The 19,936-nt window shown below is 47.1% G+C and overlaps 2 protein-coding genes across 5 annotated transcripts in view; both read left to right on the top strand.

Moving 5' to 3' along the window:
* The first annotated feature begins 1,803 nt into the window (after nucleotides 1-1,803).
* AP2M1 (adaptor-related protein complex 2, mu 1 subunit) lies at nucleotides 1,804-19,498 on the top strand. 4 transcript variants are annotated; one of them, XM_009883321.1, is made up of 13 exons: nucleotides 1,804-1,919; nucleotides 5,621-5,626; nucleotides 7,416-7,681; nucleotides 9,112-9,194; nucleotides 12,871-12,876; nucleotides 13,407-13,542; nucleotides 13,639-13,780; nucleotides 14,485-14,496; nucleotides 16,136-16,255; nucleotides 16,774-16,909; nucleotides 17,678-17,775; nucleotides 17,922-18,033; nucleotides 18,375-19,498. In XM_009883321.1, the coding sequence occupies exons 1-13, from the start codon at nucleotides 1,846-1,848 to the stop codon at nucleotides 18,507-18,509; spliced, it is 1,326 nt and encodes a 441-aa protein (XP_009881623.1). In that variant the 5' UTR covers nucleotides 1,804-1,845; the 3' UTR covers nucleotides 18,510-19,498. The 4 variants fall into 4 exon arrangements, with proteins under 4 accessions (XP_009881623.1, XP_009881624.1, XP_009881627.1 ...); XM_009883322.1 differs by lacking the exons at nucleotides 5,621-5,626; nucleotides 14,485-14,496; XM_009883323.1 differs by lacking the exons at nucleotides 12,871-12,876; nucleotides 14,485-14,496 and having other exon boundaries at nucleotides 1,811-1,919.
* Nucleotides 19,499-19,750: 252 nt separating this feature from the next.
* The window catches only part of ABCF3 (ATP-binding cassette, sub-family F (GCN20), member 3), a 10,404-nt gene continuing 10,218 nt past the window's right edge, over nucleotides 19,751-19,936 (top strand). The window contains exon 1 of the mRNA XM_009883395.1: nucleotides 19,751-19,812. Within this exon, the coding sequence (XP_009881697.1) occupies nucleotides 19,751-19,812 (62 nt within the window). The remainder of the gene's footprint in view (nucleotides 19,813-19,936) is intronic.

The following is a 19,936-nucleotide window of genomic DNA, read 5'->3' as shown; positions in this document are numbered from 1 at the left end:
CTTTAACTTCATTTTTTGCTGTGCTCCTGAGCAAACACATATCGGTTCACTGTCAGCATCTGTCTCTAGGCCAGCCCGTCCCTATCCTTTCCACCCGTCCCAGACAAGTGGGTGTAGGCTAACCCACCCTAACAGCAGTGTGGAGATGGTTGGTTATCTAATGCTCTGCAGTGCCAAAGCTGAGAAATGTATATGTGATCGTCCCACGACCTGGTCACCGGGCTTGCCCTATCGCAGTTGTAGTGCTCTTCTCTGGTCTAAGCCAACCAAGCAGCTGCTAGAGTGGGTATCATGACTTGGACCTCAGTGAGTAGGAGTGCATATGACTACAGAAAGGGGATCTGGTGAAGTAGCTGTGTATTTAAGAAAGTCTTCTACGTCAATAACGTCTGCCAGCTTTGTAGCTCTCTTCAAAACAATCTTCCATTGAAGAAACGGAAGATGAGGAGTTTAAGAGGGTAACTTCTGAGGCACTAACCCCCAGTTAAAGTGGGTCGTGGTTGTGATCTCCCACTCCAATGGCACCTTGTAGCCAGACTGCTCTCAGTTTGGATTCTGAAGTGTTACTCAGTCCTGCTGCTAGTGATCAGGAAAGGCTGTAACGTGGCTATAGAAAAACTATGTAAAAGCAGTAATAAACCAAGATGCACTTGCTGCTGAGAACCCCCTGCTGTACAGTGATAGCCTTGGTGACATCTCAAACACTTGTGTGAACTGCGTGCAAAAAGACTTAACTGTGAATTGCAGCTGACTTGTATTTTGGTCACTGGGGAGACAGACACTTTATAGTAGAGATAAAGGGTCTTTGATTTGCTGCAGGCCTGTGTATTTTCTCGCATTGAATCCATAGGTACTACTAATACTTGAGGCTTGATCCATCTGTGCTGATGAATGGAATGAGAAGTAAGCCTGCATCTATTTCAGTGCTAATTTTTTAAGCTTCAGTCCTGGTTACAAATTGCAGTTGCATGCAGAGCCTCATGTGTTACAGGCTGCATGGTAGCTGTATGTGCACACTTAGACCTAAGCTCTTGAGTTGCTTCAGACAAGCTCAGGAGTTGCTCACCTGGGCCTCTGTCGGGATTCCTGCCGTGGCTCTTTAGGTCTGGAACAAGGCAGTTGGTTCCCAGTGGGGTTCCTTGTTGTGTCCTTGTTATGGCGTACCCCTGAGGGGCAGTTCTGCAGCAAACAAGAGGCAGTGCTGATCTGGAGAGATTGGCGTGTAGCTTGGGCTTAGGTCCATTGTGGCATACAGTCTGTACTGTGCATTGGGAACACACGCTTTTCCATATAAAATCCCAGCAGATGAAAAAGTATAATTATAACTGCAGCAATAAGGCTACTTCCCTCCTCTCCAAATCAAAACACTGGTTGTAATAGTCCTTTGTAAGTAAGGAGCTCTGAACATTCCCCTCCAGGATGTAAGCATGAGGCAGGCAGCAGCTTTTGGCATCCAGGCTGCTCCCAAGTCTGTCTGCCCTGCTGGGCCTCAGCCATGTGCTGCCCTAGCCAGATGTAACAAGATAAATTAAATGAAGTAGCCCACACCATCAGGCTTCCAGGAACATCTCTGAGCATGCCCTCCACTTGTCCCTCCCTGCAAGCTGCTGGAGTTCATTACTCCTGTGGCATCAAGATGTGTGCTCTCAGGTCCTTATCACCACAGGTATCGTAAGAATTGTCTTCTGGTTGAGCATATGTGTGACAAAAGGTGTCTGTGCCCTGGTTAATAGCCAGCAGGTGTCTGTGCATGCTGTAGTGCTTGTTGCCATGCAGCCTACTGATGTATGCCCTCTCTTGCTTCAGGTCTTAAGCAACATGGGAAGAGAAGACTAAAGTTCCATCATGATCGGAGGCTTATTCATCTATAATCATAAAGGAGAGGTTTTAATCTCTCGAGTCTACCGGGATGACATTGGGTAAGTGCTTCTGTTGCATTCCCTGGTCTTTGCATTTCTGTCTCATTTTGGTGCGAAAACAACCCAGAGCTGCTTTGTTCTGCATTAGCTGTGCATGCATGTAAGACTGCAACTCAACTTGCTGCTCTAGGCTTAGTTCAGGAAAAAGAAAAATTTTAAACCCTGGTCACCTACAGATGGTAGTGAAGAATGGCCTGCAGGCAAACCTGAGACTTTCTTTTAGATGGTAGAGATCTGGCTGTTATTTCAAATGCTTCAGCAACACAGACTGCCACTGCGGGAGTCTACCGGCCTCACTGCAATTGTTAAAACTTTATGGGAGCAGTAATGTGGGAACGGTCTGCCACGCACTACAACCAGGGCTCTGAATTAGTTTCAAATACAGATGTCTAGCATCAAGTACAGGCATGCAGAAGACTGTCTATGGTCTTGGAAAGATATGTCTGCAAGCAGTCTCATAGTAACCACGGCTGTACACTTTAAGCCGTCATTCTGTCTCCCAACTTTGTATGGCAGCCTTGTATGTGAAAAGCTTACATTCATTGGGTAATTAAAGTTGTGGGAAGCACTGAAAGTCTTCAGTAGCTTGTAGGCATCTCGTTGTACTTTACCCGAGTATTATGATGCTTTCTTAGGCTGGATCTGTACAATCCTAAGGCTGCTAGTTCCCAGAAGGGACCTTACTGAAAATTTGGTGTCTTAAAGGCTGTGGATAGTGCTGTAAAGAACCTGATACTGAGTGATGCTGCTGCTTGGATGGAAAACCTTAACTGGCTTTCTTGCACAACGCTGCTTTTGCTAGTGGGTTTTCATTAGTGTTAGGCATTAGGTGGAAGTTAGTAATTGAAGTTAACAGAGTTAAAACATAGCTAACAGAAGCAGGGCTGTGGTAGGTGCTAATTCAAAGTCCAATGAGAGACATCTTTCTGGACAGATCAGGAAAAAAATTGTTTGTACCAGGTCTCCACAATGAATAGTGGTAGGATGTGCAGTGAAATTACTTGTTGCCATGAATTACAAAAAGTTGTCAAGCCAGTCTGCCTTCAGACTGCTGTAGTCTGAAGAGTGTGTCCCTTCTGGTTCTGGATTGTCTAGTGGGGCTCAAAAGTTGAGGTAGAACTAGTAGCTAGTCAAGGCTTGCACTGTTTCATTGATGGAGTAGCAGTCAGCACAGTGCCTGTAACAAGGTTTCACCTAGTGAGCTTTAAATCTCTTGGCTTGTTCTCAGTCAACTAAGGCAGAGTAAAGTAGCTGTTCTAAGGTTGACTGTTATTTCAGGACTTCCACGCAGTGCTGAGCCAAGGAAGCATTGTATTTCTGAAGCAGAAAACTGCTGGCTACAAAGTTTTGCCTCTCCTTTGGTGTACTAACTTATCTCAGTCTTGAATACTTGTTAGCTGAAGCTCTTCAGCGCAATTCATATGCCAGATCTGACATTGTAAAGTTCCCCTAATGAACAGGTATCACTATATATATATATATATATATAGGTGACTGAGCCAAGCTACTCTGGATTATAAATACATTTTGAGAATATGCTCTGTGGGGGGCTAGAGACACTGTTACTGCAGTTTCTGGCAAAACTATCTTTTTTGTGGGTTGCAACCTTAAAGCACTTAAAGATAGTACTGTGCTTGAAGTGATACTTACCCAAGAAGGCCTTTTAATTTAAAGGGCATTTGATTGTGGAGATGTAAACCGGGGAGTGAAGTAGTTATTTTTAATGTAGTGACCTTCTATAGCTTTTTATCTTGGCTCATTTCTCTTGTAAAGTGAGTGACTTGTGTTCAGTACGTGATAAAGTACTTCCTGCCAGCTGGCCAGGCAAAACGAGAAAATGGGATTTCCTGCCTGATCCGATCTTAACTTTTTCATTTGGCAAAAGGTGCCAAAAAAAGCAAGTGTTTTCTCTAGGACTTCAGGAGTCAGTGTTCCCTTGAGGGGAAATCCTCCATTCAGTTCCTGTGACAGTGTCATTCTTGTGACTTACATGGAGCTCGTGCTGGCTATTAACCAAGCTTGCTCCCGAAGGTGTTGGATTCCTTCTGAAGCAGGCCTTCAAACCTGGTTTGGATTTTTTTTTAGATTTTGTAACCTTATAAAACAAGTTGTCTTGCAACGGCTGTGTCTCATCTTGTGGTGTAATCAAGTAATTGAGAATCTTCAGCCCTGTAGCAAGCAAGTGGAGTTGGATATCTGCCACTTCCTATTCTGAACACTACTGTCAATACCAGGTCTGCTTAAAATCTTTTAGTATCCTAACCTTCAGAGGGAGGTAGAGAAAGGAATAGCCATGATGCTGTGGCTTATACTCAACTCTGTAGGCGTTCTGTCTCTAATCAACCAACCAGGTGATAGATTTCTAGAACACTGTACTATTAATTCCTAAATGATAGATCTGAAGTGCTGATAGCTGAGCCCATCCAGCTTGTTGGGAAGTAGGTTGAATGGGAAATGAGCGTAGCTGCTGCCTGTCTTCATGAGGGCTCTGAGTGATTGACCCTTTAGACTCCTTGGTCTTGGAACTTGCCTTTGGCATTCTGAAGCCTCAGCCTCTGTGTTGGGGGAGAGATTAAAGGTTATCTGTGGTTATAACCCTTCTCCTTGCATAGTTTAAGGGTCTAAATGAGCACATGCTAGCTCAAATGTTAATGAGCAAAGTGACGGTCAATGAAGAAACCCTTCCTTTGACTTTGTTAAAGGCAGAAGTACCACAAAACTTAGACTTCCTTTGCTTGCAACTTAGAATGGCTTTAGTGCATGTAGTGCATTTATCCATACAGCAGCTAGCTGCATGCATAAGCAGCCTCTTAAAAAAAAAAAAAGCGCTATGTATTTAATTCAGGATACCATGGAGGGCTCTACTGTGATCTACAAGCGCCTTGTTCTTCAGTGACCTGCATTTAAGAATGTAGCTATTTAATTAAAAAAAAAAGGCTATTTGAAACTGAGCAGCTTATATGACAAACTGCATGCACTTTAAATGTAACAGGCATTTGGTTTCTGAGCTTCTAATACATCACTTTGGCTTCATGGCTCTTGATCCTTAAGGAAAAAGTGCGAGCTGGATAGAGCAGCCTCTGTCTGCAGGATGTACTGTATCTCTCCAGATGTGCTCCAGCTCTATCAGACTTGCTCTATTTCCTGTTGGCTGGACCAAGCCAGAAAGCATCAACCCGAACAGCTTCAAATGAGAAGTACTGTCATAGAAACGCCCGCTCAGACTTGCAGTCCTGTTCTGAGGCAGACTGGGAAGAAGATACCTGATACTTTGCGGTCCCCAGACCATGCCTCAGATTGAGGCTTGGGGGTTTTCCCCCTCCAAAACCTGCTACATGTATTAGCAGAGCAGATTGGGTATCACTGATGTGATACGGATATGATTCCTCTGGACTATATGCCCAGTTAGCCCTAAAATTCAGCCAAACACAAGTCTGTCCACGCTGGCAGCCTGACCATGGCATGTCAACGTTGTACCTTGCGAGGGCTTCATTGCTGCCATAGCTTGTTACTGTCCATCCAATATCACCTTGGCCTTTGTGCCCAGGAGCAGGGGCGGGGGGGTGCTGTTTGGTCTCTCCTTATCTCTTTGGATTCATTGTGCCTTGTGTGTGTGTTTCTAACCCTTTCTCTTGTTGCTGTCACTCCTCCTTTCTCCGCTGGCGCCATTTCTGTCCATCCCATCTCATTGGCTGCTGTAGCAATAGGTAAGAGACGCGTGGTAGGCCATGACTGGCACTGCAGAGTGGGCAATTGGTGTACTAGAAAAGCTTCAGTGACCTGAGGCTTTTCCTCTAGCGTGCACCATTCTGGTTGCTGGTTCTAATACTAGTTCTAGCGGGTTAGAACTCGAGGCTGGGAGGGCTAACGCTCTGGAAAAAGCTGAGCTTTCCTTACAAGACTCACTGAAAGGGAAGAATGGGGCTTTTAGCTATTGTTATTTTATAGCAGATTAAATTACTTTCTTACGGAAAAACTAAGGTAGTAATGAAATACTAATTTAACTCAAACTTGCAAACCTTCTGGAGCAGTAAAACCTGAAAAGTATTTGAAGGCCAGAATTTTGTTTATGGGGGAGAGTGTTTACTGATGAAGCTTCTACATATGTACTCAGACCTTCAAGGAACAAATGCCTGCTGTGGTAGCATGTGTTCCTTTGAATATCCTTTGTTTTCACACTTGGAACCCTCTGCTGGATTGTTGACAATCCTCAATGTTTATAAGCATTTGTATGCCTGTATCCTTGCTTGCAAGGATATTATTACCGTCTTCTCTCAAATGTGATTCTACATAATCAGTACCATGGCCTTGATGTTGCAGTCGGAAGACCTCCTGTTCTACATACTGTCTAAGAGTACGAGTAATAAAGCACAACTAGATGAGTCTTGGCTTGGTGTGTAGACTATTGCTTTATGTCTCAGTCCTGTCATGTAAAGCACTCGGGCTTCCTTCCTGTGTTCTTAGGATTGGTGGACTTCAACTTAATTTGGGAGGTTTATCCTGACTTGTAGCTACAGGGTAAGGAAACTCTAGTGTGCAAAAGCTGGCATCCAGAATGCCACTCAGACATCCTTCTTTACCCAGGAGGGATTTGTTCCCTGTCACTAATGTATAGACAGTTTGGATTAAAGATGGCAGCATCTAGGGGAAGCTTGCGCAGCACTTCCTCAGCACTGCGCAGAACCTTTTTACTGTAAATGGTACTGGACCATCCAGCACACACAATGCAGTGCTGCTAGCACATTGCACTGTGGGGACCCTAAGTCCATGTGCAAGAGACCTGTTCTGAAGCCTAGCAGGCTTGAGAGGACGTGTGTAACTGGAAAGCCAAAAATGTTCCTATCCCACTTGCTGCTTTGAGCCTGTCCTCTGTGGTGCCTGGGGTATGGAGGTGAGGTGGATCTGGGAACTAAAGGTCCCTTTCATTGTGTACGTGGGTGCTGGCTTCTGTCAGGTGACCTGGGTAGGTTTTGCTGGTTTTTTTCCTCAGTGGTATGTCTGGGAAGAACTGCCATTGACAGATATCTTGGGAGACTACAGCTTGCTTTGCGGCAAAAGTACAAAGGCCTGGGCATGCGGAGTAGACAGTAACTAAGTGTTAGCCAAAAATGGGCTTTTCTTTGAGCCATAGCTGCTACTGTGTTTGTTCCCAGCTATGGCAATCAATCAGGAGTGCTAGCAAAATTAATTGAAAGGAAGGTTCCTTTGCCATCTGATTTCAGATGGAGGTCAGCTTCTCCTTGTGACTACAGTTACGCTGTAGTCCAAAGCTCCTTAGAGACCAGTAGTGCTCTGTCTCTCTTTTAGTTTGTGCAGAATTGAATGACTAACTCTGCTCAGAGCCTTCACTTATATCTGAGACATCCCCAGGCACCCCTCCTAAGTGAGCTTGGTGTATGTAGTTCAGTGTCTGACTGTAATCACATAAGCAGAACTGTGCAGCCAGCTTGTTTTCACGTACGCTGTGCTAACTTATCTTTGGTGATGATCTCGTAGGCGGAATGCCGTCGACGCCTTCCGCGTCAATGTCATCCACGCACGGCAGCAGGTACGCTCGCCTGTCACCAACATCGCCCGCACAAGTTTCTTCCATGTCAAGCGTTCCAACATCTGGCTGGCTGCTGTCACCAAGCAGAATGTCAACGCTGCCATGGTATTCGAGTTTCTTTACAAGATGTGTGACGTGATGACTGCCTACTTTGGAAAGATCAGCGAGGAGAACATAAAGAACAACTTTGTGCTGATTTATGAGCTACTGGATGGTGAGCTGTTTCCCTTATTTGTTATGTGATAGTGCACTTGGTCGCTCTAAAACCATTAACTTAGTTTGATGTAGAAATAATCCTTGAAGTATTCTTAACACATGTGACTGAGTTCAGAATTACTTGTTCTGTTTTCTAATGCCACCTGTACTGTAACTGTAGGTAACATCTCAAGCCCCTAGCCTTCTGTTGATTGTGGCTTCACTTTGCTGAAGTGTTGGGGGCTGCGCACTTGTATAAATGAGGCAGCTGCTACTGGACCACAGCTTCTGAGTTGATCCTGTGTAGATGTAGGGCTGTCATTACACTGAGGTATATGAAGAGGGCTATCATTAGCACCTCTAAGGCTAGCCATCCTACCTAGTGCCCAGGTGGCTCTATGTATGTATGGTAGCAGTCACCCCACACTGCAGTTGGTTGCCACTTTTGGGTTGCCTCTTGGGGGCAGTTCTGAGACAAAAGGAAATTGATAAAACCCAACCTGCTCTGTCCCAGCCCTACTTCCCCCAGTGATACAGCTCCAAATTTCACCATAAAATAATAAGTGTCCCTTCAGCTGCTGTTATCAGCCTGCCTGTGGAGATTGCCCTTGAGCTGTCCCTGTTTCGCATAACATGAGCGCTTTGTATTAGTTACGGTTCAATTTGTTTTCCAGACAAGGCACCACATGTGTGTGTCCTGGGATTCTTAGCCAAGGGTCACAGTGACTGATGGTTTCTCTGTTCCCTCTGGCCAGATCAAGAGAGTGCTGTTTCTCTGCTTTGGTCAGTCACTGCTGTCTCCTAGTAGGCACAGTGATACCAAAACCTGCCAGTGTGCCATTAGTCAGTATTCGTGTTAGTGGTCGTCTTTCTCCTCTAGATCTCTTCTGGGTTGTTCCCTTCCTCTTTGAGTGGAGTGGGTGTTAAGTGCACTAGCTGTCTGTAGTTAACATCTGTTTCTCTCCCACACTGATCATCCTGCTGTGCCATTCCTCTGCTGTTATTTTTTTTTTTTAGGTTTTGACTTTTATTGCATCTTCATATGAAAATCAAAACCTAAATAAAATGCTGTGAAGATAGATTTGTTCTGCTGTTGGATTGTGTCTTTATTGTCCTTTGTATGCTTTTGGAGAAACGTGTTAATGTACCCTGTGCATATGGCTAGACTAGTTGATATTTAGTCCTGAAGTGCATTTGTATTTAAACAGCAAATTCATCAGTTGAACAGTTTTTTCCATCACCCCTCCTCTCCAAAATACTGAACAGGGAAGTCAACTTATCAGGCTGTTTCTTTTCCCTTGGTAATGTACGCTCCAGCATCTTATCCAGAAATTTAATGCGTAAGCAGTGTCTGCGCACTAATTTGCGCTCTCCTTGTAGGATTTGTTAGCGTGGTTGGCATGTTTATACCTTGCAGCTCTGAATTAACCTTCTTTTACCCTTCTGTAGAAATCCTGGACTTCGGCTATCCTCAGAACTCTGAAACGGGGGCCCTGAAGACCTTCATCACTCAGCAAGGCATCAAGAGTCAGGTAACCAGAGGAATCTGGGGTACAGCACTGTTCCGCAATTAATTTTCTGGAAGCCTGTTCAAGAAAGTACAATCTTAATTACCAGCTAACCATTTGACCTGTGCTTGAGAGGAGGTGCCTGAGTATACTGAGAACACCCTGGCGGGGATGTAGCTCAGTGGCATCTTGTTCTACATGTCTGTGCTTGTGTGACCTCATGTTCCCTGGTGCATGGTAAGATACGGGAGGAAGGGTCCTGAGCTAGGATGATGCCAGTCTCTCACATGTAAATGAGTGCTGGCTTCAGGCATTGCTCTGTGTCAGCCTCTGACAGAGGATAAACAAGTCTACCTCCAGAACCAGAAATAGTTCTTCTGTGTGTGAATCTTGCTGAGCAGTTCTGTTCTCCAGCAGCCTTCAGTGGTTTGAGCTGTCAGGCTTTCATCCCTGCCTTGTAACGAAGTATTCTTCATCCTTATGAATCTTGTTGTCAGTCAGGATGCTGATGATATTCTGTCGCTGCGTGTAACATTGTTGCAGATCAGCATCAGTACAGTCTGAGCTTTCTCATGTTAGAAATGAGAATCTCTGCTGTGCATTTGGCACAGTATTAGCCCTTGCAACAAAGTTTACATAGAGGTAGAAGATAAAGGGCACTTGAGTAAAAAGACACTTAAATTGGACTGTTCTTGGGAAAGTGTTTTAAACTAGCTCTAATCCTACTCCGGGCTATGGTCCTCAAAACTAGGCTTATCATCTTGGACAGCTCATGCTTAACCTCTGAAACCATGGGACTGTTAGAGTCGTTGTTTCTTGTGTCCCCAGGGAACATTGCTCACCTTGTCCCTCTAACACAGCTATGCAACTCATAATGAGCACTTAGCCTAGAACTCAGTCTTCTCTCCTGTGTAGCAGGTGAGTCAGGAAAAGAGCTGGGAGTGAGTTTGTACTGAAGCTGTCTGCAGCAGAGATCTCAGTGAAGCGTCAGCCCCAAGGTACAAACAGGAGTGAAGTGTTAAACAAGAGCCTGCCTGGCTACTGTTCTTGTTAAGGATAAGCAGAAGTCAAAGTCTCTGGAGGCTCTGTTTCAACTCTTCATCGGCACTGACTTTCTAATAACTCCTTCTTAAACTTTTAATTTACTAGTAACAAGACTAGCTGCATCTCTCACAGAAGAGGTGAGAGAGAAGCTGCCTCTGAGCAACATGTTTCCTCCTAGAACAGCAAACAGGCTTGTGCAAGAGGGCGTGCATGTATCGGTGGCCAGATGTGAGGGCATCCGGTCTCAGTCCCCCATCCCGTGCTCTAGAGTAAATCACTTCAGCATTTTGGGCAGTCAGCACTCAAGATAACTGAGTCAGCTCCTGTTCCTATGAAAACTCAAAACTAATCACCATCCTCACTTCCTTCCCTAGCTCTTTTTTGGGGTTTTTTTGTTTGTTTTAACAAACTTCTATGCTGTTTTGTGCAAACCAGTCACAGCATCTTGCTGCTTTCAACAACGGGTTTATTTCTTCCCTTATAAAGAGTTTTGGACTACAGCTTTTCATAAGTAAGCAGTTATTCTACTCTTTTGGACATTTCTGCAGCCCAGTTCAAAAAGCAGAAGTAATCCTTTCCAGGCACAGTATATCGGGGCAACAATTGAAACAGTACCTGCCATATTTCCTTGTCTACTCTTGGCTCTGGTACATCTAGCCTCCAACTCCTCCTTCACTTATAGACAGTTTCTGGCAGGTATCTTGGGCCAAAATCTGGGACTGGGTGGTCTGTCATCTGTGGTCCCTTATCCCTGCTTAGTTTGTGATGGCGCTTTCCTTGGGTTTATGTCCCGCTGAATTTAAGGAGCAAAATCCACAGTTATGGCAGACTTTCCAAGCTCAACTTTTTGACTTTGTTCTCAATGAAAGATTTGAGGCTTATTGAGCTGCTGCCCTCTGAGTGCCCACCTTGTATGGCTGCAGTGGTCTTTCTAGGGCTGGTGATCTTGGAACACAAGATCTGCTTTTTTTTTTTTTTTAATTCTTTTGAAAGTGCTGATGTTGCTGCATTGCTTGCCAAGGGAAGTACCCCTGTGCCTCTGGGAATGGGGTGGTGTAGCACACAGATCTTAAAAGTTGCTAGTGTGCAACATGATTTCATTTCTAGTCCCTACCCATGAAGTAGCCCACTACTCAAATAGCAGGACTGCAGGCCATACTGATGTCCTGTGTCAGAACTGATGCCGGCACTGGCTCAAATATCTTCCTCCAGCAGAGGCTAAACCTGCTTTTAGAACCCAAGGTGGAGCTGTGCTCCATGTGCTCTGTTTGGACTGCAGATTCTGTCCGTCTCTCTCCAGACTTCATTAACCAGCTGAATGCAGTAATTTTCTTCCCCTGCAAGTACTTTCTGGGAGTGTGAGTTGGTCAACTCTTACAGTGTTACCCCAAACCTTAGACATACTGTAGTGCTAAAATGCTGGTAGTACTTTTAAAAAGTGAGGACAGGGCTGCCAGAGCCCAGGGAAGCTGCTGGTAGCTGTCTGCCTTTAACCTAGTCAACATGCTGGCAACTGGGTACAAGAAGTTGGATATTCTTGTCCCATTTAGCTTACTTACTCATCCTCAGGGAAGCTCCTGGTCCTGAGACATTTCAGACCTGAGTGCCTTCAGTCTCTCCCTTGGGGAACAGTCATACTGCTGGGTGATCCCAGCTTCAGCACTCCCCAGGCATCTGCTTCCAGATCCATCCAGTCACTTTCTGTAGCAACCAGTAGAGATTCATGGCACTGATGCTGTTTCAGGAGATGGGAATGTCAGCACATAATCAGCGTTCCTTTGGAAGACAGAGAACTGGGTATTAATCTACGTGTGCCTCTTTTATTCCTCTTAAGCCTGAACAAAGCATTGAACAAGACAGATAAGGAGGCTTTTTTTGGGGGGGGGGGCAGGAACAGACCGGGGAGGTACTTTGTAATGCATTGAGCACTCACCTAAGCAGTTCTCAGGGGAGTATAAAATTCTCTGCGTCTTAGATGTTATGATAATGGCTCTGCTTGCTCAAGGAGTGACCGTGTCTGTGGCAAGAGCATGTGTGAAACCAAGCCACCACTGCTGGTTTAAAGCTGAGACTGTGTACTGCCAGCCACCCTGTGGGCCCAGTGCAAGGCTGCTGGGGCAGGACCCGCCTCTGCATTCTGTAGCCATTCTGGTGGAAGAGGCAGAATTAAAAAGGATATAACTTCATATGGGACCTAGGCTTAAGGTCCTGCACTGCTTGGTGCCCCGTACTTCTCATAGTCTGGGCATCTGTGCTGTGGTAAATGTCCAGGGCTTGCTTTAAGAACAGCAATGTGAGGAGTCTCCTCTGTGTAGGAACATTACTGGGAGTGGTATTTGGCTTGTCTGTTCTACCTTGTATTTGGGTGGAAATTATGGGCCAAGTCTGAAAAGCCATTTCACTGCTAGGAGTGCTGGGTTTCCTGAGGGGAGCTAAAGGTCAAAGCCCCTCATTTTGTTTATGCTAATTAGCTGCCTAATTAATGATGAGCTGGCCTGCTTTGTTCCTGTCCTGAGGTAGCTTTAAGCCTAACCTGCCTCTTTCTCCCTCCCTTTTCTTGCTATTGACCTGCTTGCCTGTTAACCCTGTGTGCACCACACTTGCTGCTATACATCTACTTCTTGACTTTCTGCGTGTGACTGGACCCCACCTGTAGCATCAGGTAGGAAACCTCCCAGTGCCTCTCAACACAATCCTTAGTGCTCTTAGGAGGCTTAGAGCCTGGATGCTGTTAGATGCATCTTAGGTTAGTGTTGGTGTGTAACTCTAATGACTGCAGTTATTAAGAAGCAGTCCTTGGGGACCAGCTGTCTTGTGGCCTTAGGGTTTCATGTTGGACAAGGGTGTGAACTGGCCTGACGGCTGCTTCTCTGCTTAACGTGGACTGATGTGACAGTCTGAGACATGACTTGAATGTCATTGGTGGAGCCCATGCCTCCCTGCGCTTAGGTGTAGCCTAATGGACTAGCTAACAAAACAGAAGAACCTTTCCTGCTGTCGTTATGACCAGTTTTTAGTTAGGCATAGGATTTGCTGTACTGAGGAGAGAATGACCAAATCACGGGGGGTATGACAGTACTGTCAAAAGCAGTTGTGTGTAATAAATTGCAAGCACTTGCTCTTAAATTTAGAGCAAGCTTTCTTCGTCTTTGAGTTTATCTAGAGGTCTAAGATGTCACTTCTTCCTTTCAGACTAAGGAAGAGCAGTCCCAGATTACCAGCCAGGTGACTGGACAGATTGGATGGAGACGTGAAGGGATCAAATATCGTCGCAATGAACTGTTTCTTGATGTGCTGGAGAGCGTGAATCTCTTGATGTCCCCGCAGGGTAAGCACAAGTTGTAGAGCTGGTGTCCTTCTCCCCTTCAAGATTTGTGAATGGAACATGCATAAGTGTTTTGAACTGTGCTCTTCTCTACACCAGGTCAGGTTTTGAGTGCCCATGTCTCTGGCAGAGTGGTGATGAAGAGTTATCTGAGTGGAATGCCAGAGTGCAAGTTTGGCATGAATGACAAGATTGTCATTGAAAAACAGGGCAAAGGGACTGCGGATGAAACGGGGAAAAGGTAAGAGGCATTGGGGTAAAAGCCACTTGCCACCAGGGACTCATGAAAGGGCAGCACTGAGTAGCTTTTCTGATCTGAAAGATGAAGCTAATCTTTTCTTCCCTTCAGGTATTATTGCTGACTTTCCTCTGGTTAGGTCAGCTGTCATGCAAGCTACCACCCTGAGGGCCTCAATGCAGAGGGCTTCTCTACAGCTTTTCAAGCATTAAGATTCAAACATATTATTAAGTGTGGAGGTCTTGCAGCTGGAAACACTTCCCCAAGATGTTTTTTCCCAGAACTTGCATCTTTAGCAGTTCTAGTCAGTGCAGAGACTCTTATTTGTAGGGTGCAGTAGTAGTGCTCCCAAAGAACAATGAAGGAACCCCTCTGACTGTAGCCTGCTCTACCTGGACTGTTCCTGCAAACTGGAACAACTGACAGACTGACACTGGGTAAGCCCCTCCTGCTGACATACAGGTGGTCAGTGTGGACTGGAGGCTTGTCCCTTCTGGGAGCCCAGCTACCTTCCTTCCCAGCTGTACCTCAGTCAGTACCCACACTGAAGCTGAAAACAGGTCTCATGGCTTTTCCAGCCTTCCTGCTTGGGGTGAAGAGATAAAAGGAAAGACTAGCGCTTTTCTCTCACTAACCATTTGCAACTCAACTGTGTTTCTCTTGGTTGTTTGTTGTTTGTTTTTTTTTTTTTTTTTGCTGACACCCAGTGAATTGGGAAGGTAGATAAACTGCTTCAGCTGTGTGTGTGCACTCTGCTGTTCCCCCTTGTCTCTTGCTTCGTGTGACTTGTGCATGTAACTTGGATCTCAGACGCTTTCCACAATGGTTCCTGTAAACAGAGCTGAGCTGCTATTTGCCTTTTCTCTCAGAACCAAGCCAAGAGCTATCACTTCACTGTCACCTTTAAGCCATCTTTCCTGTACCTGAATCTAGCTAGTGAAATGGGTGAGCCTCAGGTGGCTGTCCAGTGGGGATATATCCTAGTGAAAATGTCATCTCTGAAGAATCAGTAATGTTGTCCCAAAGCTTCTGTGGTGTTAGTGCCTTTGCCTGTAAATGTACTATTTTCTTGAGTTACAGAAGCAAGCTGGACAAGGACTCTTTCTGGGTAGTTCTCCATAGCTGTGGTTGTCTGGTGGGCAAGAGCTTGGACATGTCATTCTCCAGAAGCATTTAGTTGCAAGGTGACCAAAAGGGACAGCTGCTGCTAGTTGTTGCTTTTTGGCATCTAGCATACGGCAACGCCAAACGCTGGGTAATGCTGCCTGGGACCTGGAGTGGCAGCAGGGCTTTCCCAGCAGTGTTCCAAAGAAACAGGAACTAGTCAGCTAATGTCAGCTGTCATCTGGGCGACAGATTAGGAAAGACTAATTCCCACTTACAAAGCACAAACTACACTGCTGGGTTGTGTAACTAAACAGCCAGTCAGCCTAAGGTCAGTCTGCTTCCCATTCGTGCAGGTAGTGGTGGTTCCTAGGACAGCTGAACCTGCTGGTAGTGCTTACACTATCTCAGCACACTTGCATGGTTGTCCTGTTGCTCCCAGCAGTTGAGACAGCCTAGATATCACAGTGCTATATTGCTGCACGTTTGCTAAACTGCTGCCTCTTCTGTTGCTGCTGCCTTCTCACTTTCTAGTCCCTCTTGGTAGCTGAGAGGAGTTCTTGGCTGACTTCAGGACCTGTAGCAAGGAAGGTATTCTCAGAGACTAGAATTTGGCACAAGCAGAGTGCTGGCAGATTAGGCTGGTGCACCTAGATGGGGACAGATTGTAGCTGTGTAGATTTTTAGAAATGAGAGGTATAAACTTTTACGGCATAATATTGTGGTCTTTGGTGGATCAGTTCAGAATCAAACCACTTGCTAGTGGTGTGGAAATCAACAGCTGTGAAGAGATTTCTGAACAGGAAACCCCCGAACCTGGCATCTCCTGGCTGTGTGGCAGTGGGATAGCTTTGTGGACAGGAAAGTGTTTTCTCTCCTTTGAAGTGTGCTGCAAGAAGTCTTAGCCTAGCAGAGTTGCCCTTGCAGTATTGAGGTGCTGCTGGCTGGCCGACCTGAGCGTTGTGGTGTTGGCTGTGACAGAAGGGTGCTACTCTAATCTCTCTCCTCTCTGGGGAGAGGAGGGAGAGAATTCTTTTAAACAAGCTTCCTGAAGTGTGATCTCTGTGGTGGTGAAACAATAAAAGTCTGAGCCAAGAGCCTGCTGTCCCTTAAATCTCTCCCTGCCTCCCCATTTCCTGGACACCTGCGATGGCCACGCGCTCTGTAGAGTAGTTTCTGCCTGGGCAGACTTGGACTGCACCAAGATACCAGGGCTGCAGCTTGCACTTGTTTAACTGTCTTGGTTTTTTTTAGTGGCAAACAGTCAATTGCCATCGACGACTGCACTTTCCACCAGTGTGTGAGGCTCAGCAAGTTTGATTCTGAGAGGAGCATCAGCTTCATTCCACCAGATGGAGAGTTTGAGCTCATGAGGTAAGGTGGCAGGGGATGAGCAGGCTGGTGTTGGCCCCTGCATGCTGCTGCAGTAGCGTTGCTGTGCTCAGGCAGACTTGCAGCCCTTGAGCATCCAACAAATAAACACTTGCCTCCTTTCTTTTTGGAGTGGACTCTGTATGGTCTCACAAATCATTCTGTCATAGATGTGGTAGAAGCCCAGCTACATGATTCTCTTTGGCACAACCATAGTGTTGGCTGTGAGTTTCCTTACCCTTTAGCTTGCTGTATCTGGTTTTTTAGTGCTTAAAACTGGTGTTCTTGAACAGGGCCATTGGCAGGAACCAGATATAAAACTTGGGACTAAAGAAACCATCACTACCCTAGGGCAGCACACATCTTACTGCTGCTTCCTTCTGGGATGGCTCCTTTTATGGCTGATGTTTTTTAAGCTGTTCCCTGTATGCGGAGTCTGTCTGTTTAGGAAGGTGATAAAATTTGAGACCATAAGGGAGTTAACTCCTTCTCAGAGCTCACTGTTGCTTGCACCCCTGCAGATACCGAACCACTAAGGACATTATCCTTCCCTTCCGTGTGATCCCACTGGTGCGGGAGGTGGGTCGGACCAAGCTGGAAGTGAAGGTGGTGATCAAATCAAACTTCAAACCTTCCTTGCTAGCCCAGAAGATAGAGGTAAGAGAATAAAACCCTATGGCCTCTTGTGCCTGGGAATTGTGCCTCTATTTTGTTGCCTGCTGTGGAGTCCTCACAGATGAGTCCTCAAGCTTGTACAGGACTGAAAGAGTGAACTGAATGCCCCACAGATGCATGGTGCTGCTGTGCTGTGGAAGGGAACTGCCATAGAGTAGGGAGGTGGAAGTTGTTTTCAGTTCCACAGCCACCTTGGCAGAGGCCTCACTCCCTGCAGCAACTGTTCGCTTAATGTTTTTGCCACTGTGAAAAGTTCATGTTCTTCTGTCTGCGTGATCTGATGATATGTCAGACAGGCAGCAGGCTATGAGCTGTGTAAGACAGGCTAAGGGTGGCTTTTGCAGCTTAGTCCCCTTCTGGGAAAGGCTTACTGCTGCAGCGCTAGGCTGTCCGGAGCCTAGTGCAGCCACACCTCCCTGACCAGCCTGGTGTCCTGTCTGAGCTCATCTGTCCAACACTAGCCATGTTTCCTGCAGCCTGAACTGGAGGGCTCTGCCCTGTTGCTCACTGACTGTTGTGGATTCTGAAAATGTGTTTGAACCTTTACTTCAAAGCAAGAAATCGGAGAGCTAGCCTAGGATGCCTTGTGGTAGCTATTGTTCTCTGGGCCCAAGATGGGAGTGGGAAGGTCAAGAAGAGGTCCCAGATAGCAGTTGTGCTCTCCTGGGAGTAGGTGGTTTTCCCCTGAGACTGCACAGAGTGCCCAGGCTGCAGTCTCCTTGCCCCTGCTCACCAGACTCTGCCTTCCAGGTCCGGATCCCAACACCCCTCAATACCAGTGGAGTGCAAGTCATCTGTATGAAAGGGAAAGCAAAGTACAAGGCCAGTGAGAATGCCATTGTCTGGAAGTAAGTGAGCATGTGGGGTCTGGGGTGCTGCAGGGGCAGGGCTTGGGGAGGCAGGGTCTAGTCAGTGCTCCTGTCTGGCCTGAGCATGTGTAGTGAAAGGGAGAGTAAACTTGGGCACCTCCTCACCTCTGCACCTTCTCTGATAGGATAAAACGTATGGCTGGAATGAAGGAATCCCAGATCAGTGCAGAGATCGAGCTGCTGCCCACCAATGACAAGAAGAAGTGGGCTCGGCCCCCGATCTCCATGAACTTTGAGGTAAGTCCTGGTCTGCCTTCCAGGGCGCAGCTAACCTTGGCAAAGCTTTGTCAGTCCTTCTGCCCTTGGGGAACTGCATGTGTTCGAGTGCACCCTGTCCCAAGCTGCCTTGTGACTCTTCCCAACGTGAGGCCAGCCAGGTGGCAAACCTAAAGGAAGAAAGTTATCCTTAAAGCCACTAGACTCTGTCACCATGCATGCAGGGACTCGGGAAGGGAACAGTGGTGGCTTATGGTGTTTGTTTCTAGATGCATAGCCAAGGGGCGCTCTGTCTTTTGTGTATGGAGAGCATCTTACACCTCCGTTCCAATGCTGTCTGTTGCCTTTTCCTTTCTTAATAGGTCCCATTTGCACCCTCTGGGCTAAAGGTGCGCTACCTGAAAGTCTTTGAGCCAAAGCTGAACTACAGTGACCACGATGTGATAAAATGGGTGAGGTACATCGGCAGGAGCGGGATCTATGAGACCAGATGCTAGCCCCAGCAGGCTGGCGGGCTCCCTCTTCTCCAAGCCATCCTCTGCCTCTCCTCAGTCTTCAACTACATTCAGAGAAAACATCTGCCTGGCCCCTCTACGCAGATCGAAAGACCCTGTGGCTCACCTTGGGAGCGGACTCGCCTGCCTGTGCTCAGTTACCACCCACGCCGCAGATGAAGTTCAGAACCCAGTCGTGTGCAGGGGTGCAGTCAGCCTCCTGCTCCCCGTCCCAGGGTGGGGAAGGGCTAGTCTAACTCCCATCCTCTCGTGATCTTTCTAGGGAACGTCCACCATTAAACTCCTCTTCTGTTGGTGTCTCACTACTTGCATCATATCCTAGTATTTTTGAAGTTCTTGTGCATATGTACTCGTAGAATAGACCTAAACATAGACTGGACAAATCTGAGTTGAAGTTACCCTGGCTTCTGTACTAGCTATTGCTGTTGTGGTAGATGTTGCTGACCAGTCAGATGCCTGGGGTGGTGAGTTTGTCGGGCCTCTGCCAGGGGAGGTGGTGGGCTCACCGCATCTCACCACCACCTTATATTTCTTGCAAAGTCGTCAGTATAGAGTCCTGCTGCGGGAAGGTTTGTGACCAAAAAGGATGAGGGTTTAGACTCTTGCTGGTGTGTATGTGGGTGGCACAGCATTTCAGGTCCTTAGAGCACTTACCCCCCCCACCTGCTGCTGGCTGGAGCCAGTCTGTCCTTTCCAAACCAATTGGAAGCGTGGCCCCTCTGTCCCAGGGAGCGCGGGTCAGCTGAGCTCTGTCAGGATGCGAACAGGGTCTGTCCTCGGGAATTGAAAATGCAGTTGGCAGCGAGAGCCCCCGGCCCCAGCCTGCCCTCTCCACACTGCTACCAAACGCTTCTGGGCCATAGGAATGCTGCTGCTACCCACAATCCTGCTTCTGGTAGTGTGGTCTCCATTTTGTACACTTTGTGATTTGTCCAGCTCCGAATCTAATAAAAAGTATGTAGAACGGAGAAGGCTGCTGGTGCTGCTCTTTGGGGTTTGTTGTGCAAGAGGTGGCTGGGCTGGTGCCAGCGCGTCTCAGGGGGAGCTCTTGTCGGTCCCCCAGCCCTGGGGCTTAGCAGGTTGAGAAGAACAAGTGACGCTTTTGCTTCCAGCGGTGCTGGTTCTCTGTTCCAGCTGCTGCAGCTCCTGGCAGAACGGAGGGTGCTCTGGCCTTCCCACCTGCAGCTGGGCTGCCCTCACCCTTGCTGCCCTCTCGGTAAGGCATGCCCAGCGCCATGCAGGCCTGGATCTTCTGCCGAGTGAACCTCGGTGCTTTTACCGAAGGGTGTTTCCCCGTCCTTGCCTCGCCTGCCGGAGGTGGGGGGGTGCCGGGCAGCCGGCGGCACTGCGCAGGCGCACTCCGCACTGGACTACACTTCCCGGCGTCCCCCGCGCCCATGGCGGCCGCC

This window comes from Charadrius vociferus, unplaced genomic scaffold, assembly GCF_000708025.1.
Source record: "Charadrius vociferus isolate BGI_N301 unplaced genomic scaffold, ASM70802v2 scaffold214, whole genome shotgun sequence".
Lineage (NCBI taxonomy): Eukaryota > Metazoa > Chordata > Aves > Charadriiformes > Charadriidae > Charadrius > Charadrius vociferus.
Note: the sequence above shows the minus strand (reverse complement) of the source record. Positions and strands in the feature narration are given on the sequence as shown.

Coding starts and splice junctions, on each gene's coding strand:
- AP2M1 (XM_009883321.1), top strand. CDS start 1,846: ATGATCGGAGGCTTATTCATCTATAATCATAAAGGAGAGGTTTTAATC. Junction 13,543..13,638: donor TCTCTTGATGTCCCCGCAGG/GTAAGCACAAGT, acceptor TCTCTACACCAG/GTCAGGTTTTGAGTGCCCAT. Junction 16,910..17,677: donor TGCTAGCCCAGAAGATAGAG/GTAAGAGAATAA, acceptor TCTGCCTTCCAG/GTCCGGATCCCAACACCCCT.